The sequence below is a fragment of the Chinchilla lanigera genome, unplaced genomic scaffold, assembly GCF_000276665.1.
Source record: "Chinchilla lanigera isolate Chin_1 unplaced genomic scaffold, ChiLan1.0 scaffold00110, whole genome shotgun sequence".
NCBI lineage: Eukaryota > Metazoa > Chordata > Mammalia > Rodentia > Chinchillidae > Chinchilla > Chinchilla lanigera.
Genome location: NW_004955511.1, coordinates 3,980,875 through 3,982,504, shown reverse-complemented (window position 1 = coordinate 3,982,504; position 1,630 = coordinate 3,980,875). Strand labels below are relative to the sequence as shown.

The 1,630-nt window shown below is 49.0% G+C and overlaps 1 protein-coding gene across 1 annotated transcript; it reads right to left on the bottom strand.

Moving 5' to 3' along the window:
• Positions 1–365: 365 nt before the first annotated feature.
• On the bottom strand, positions 366–1,301 carry LOC102009864 (olfactory receptor 4D11-like). Its single transcript, XM_005408268.1, has one exon. It carries the CDS (start codon positions 1,299–1,301, stop codon positions 366–368), a length of 936 nt encoding a protein of 311 aa, XP_005408325.1.
• Between the last annotated feature and the right edge of the window lie 329 nt (positions 1,302–1,630).

Sequence of the window (1,630 nt, the reverse complement as noted above, 5' to 3'; positions counted from 1 at the left end):
GGGACCCAGCTCCTGGAGGCCTGCGATGTTGAGACAGATGTTCCTGTTGCCTATTGTATGTCTGAACATCACAGCACTATCCTTCACCCATGGCCTGGACACCCCACAACTGCATTTATACTTCAGATTTGTTTCCTGCTTGCTCTCAGTGGCTCTTTAAGTGCTGCATCCTTTCTGCTTAGCTTGCTGCTAATGTTCTTAAAAACAAAAACAAAAACAATGTGGTGTCACTGATCCTTTGTATCTTTGCTATCCTGCTATAGCTAACTGTCTGTATGTGGCTGAGTCCCAGCATTTCACAACCAATATTTTAGGAAAATAATTTAATTTTATACTTTCATCTAATCAGTAATCAATAAGTGAGGCTATCCTCCTGGAGGAAGAATGAACCTTTTCTTCAGTCTCCACATGGCTGACTTCATCTCCTGGTTCCTCAGCGTGTAGATCATGGGGTTCAGGACAGGGATGATGACTGTGAAGGTGATAGAGACGGCTCTGTCCATGGGGAGAGCGGTGAAGGGCCGGGCGTAGACGTAGATGCAGGGCACAAAGTGCAGGGTCACTACGGTGATGTGGGCTGTGCAGGTGGAGACGGCTTTCCTCCTGCCCTCGCCTGTGTGAGACCTCAGCATCGTCAGGATGACCGTGTAGGACACAAGCAGGAAGATAAACCACAGCGTAGTGACCAGGCCATTGTTGGAAATCATCAGGATCTCCAGAGCAAAAGTGTCAGTGCAGGCGAGGTTGAGGACCTGCGGGACATCGCAGTAGAAAGTGTCAAGAACGTTGGGCCCGCAGAAGGGGAGCGGGAGCAAGAGGGCGATCTGCACGATGGAGTGGACGAAGCCGCTCAGCCAGGAGGCCACTATTAACCCAGTGCAAACACCTCTGCTCATGATGGTCACGTAGTGCAGGGGCCTGGAGATGGCCACGTAGCGGTCCAAGGCCATGACAGAGAGAGAAAAAATGTCTGCCCCACCAAGGAGGTGGAAGAAGAACATCTGGGTGATGCAGCTGTGGAAGGAGATGGTCTTTTTCCTTGAAAGAAGGTCGACTAGGACCTTGGGTGCAGTGACAGAGGAGAAGCAGATGTCCAGGACAGAGAGGTTGCGGAGCAGGATGTACATGGGGGTGTGAAGGCGGGGCTCGCAGGTCACGGTGACCATGATGGCCACATTTGCTAACACAATCATCACATAAACCAGAGATAAAAAGAAAAATAAGAGTAAACTCACCTCTTGAGACTGGGTAAGTCCACGAAAAATAAATTCAGTTACCCTGGTATGATTTCTGAGGGCCATTGGATGCTATTTCTTCCTCCGTGTATACCTTCGACGGAAACACTGTTACTAAGACAGTGAAATCAAGCAAGGTTCTTCTGTGCTGCAGAAGTGGGCCATGCATAAGTAACTGTTTTTGTCACTGTACAAGGTCCTCCATGAACTGGCTATGCTGCTCAGGAAAAATCACTCAGTGTTACTTGCCTCAGTCCTCTCATCAGTACCAGCTATGGACTGGACTATGCTCACTTACCTTCTTACTGTACTGGCTGAGTGCCCAGAGATTCTGCTGAAACCCACCTGTAGACGTTGTCAAGCAAGAGAATCTTAGGAAAGTCTTTGTGCAAGTA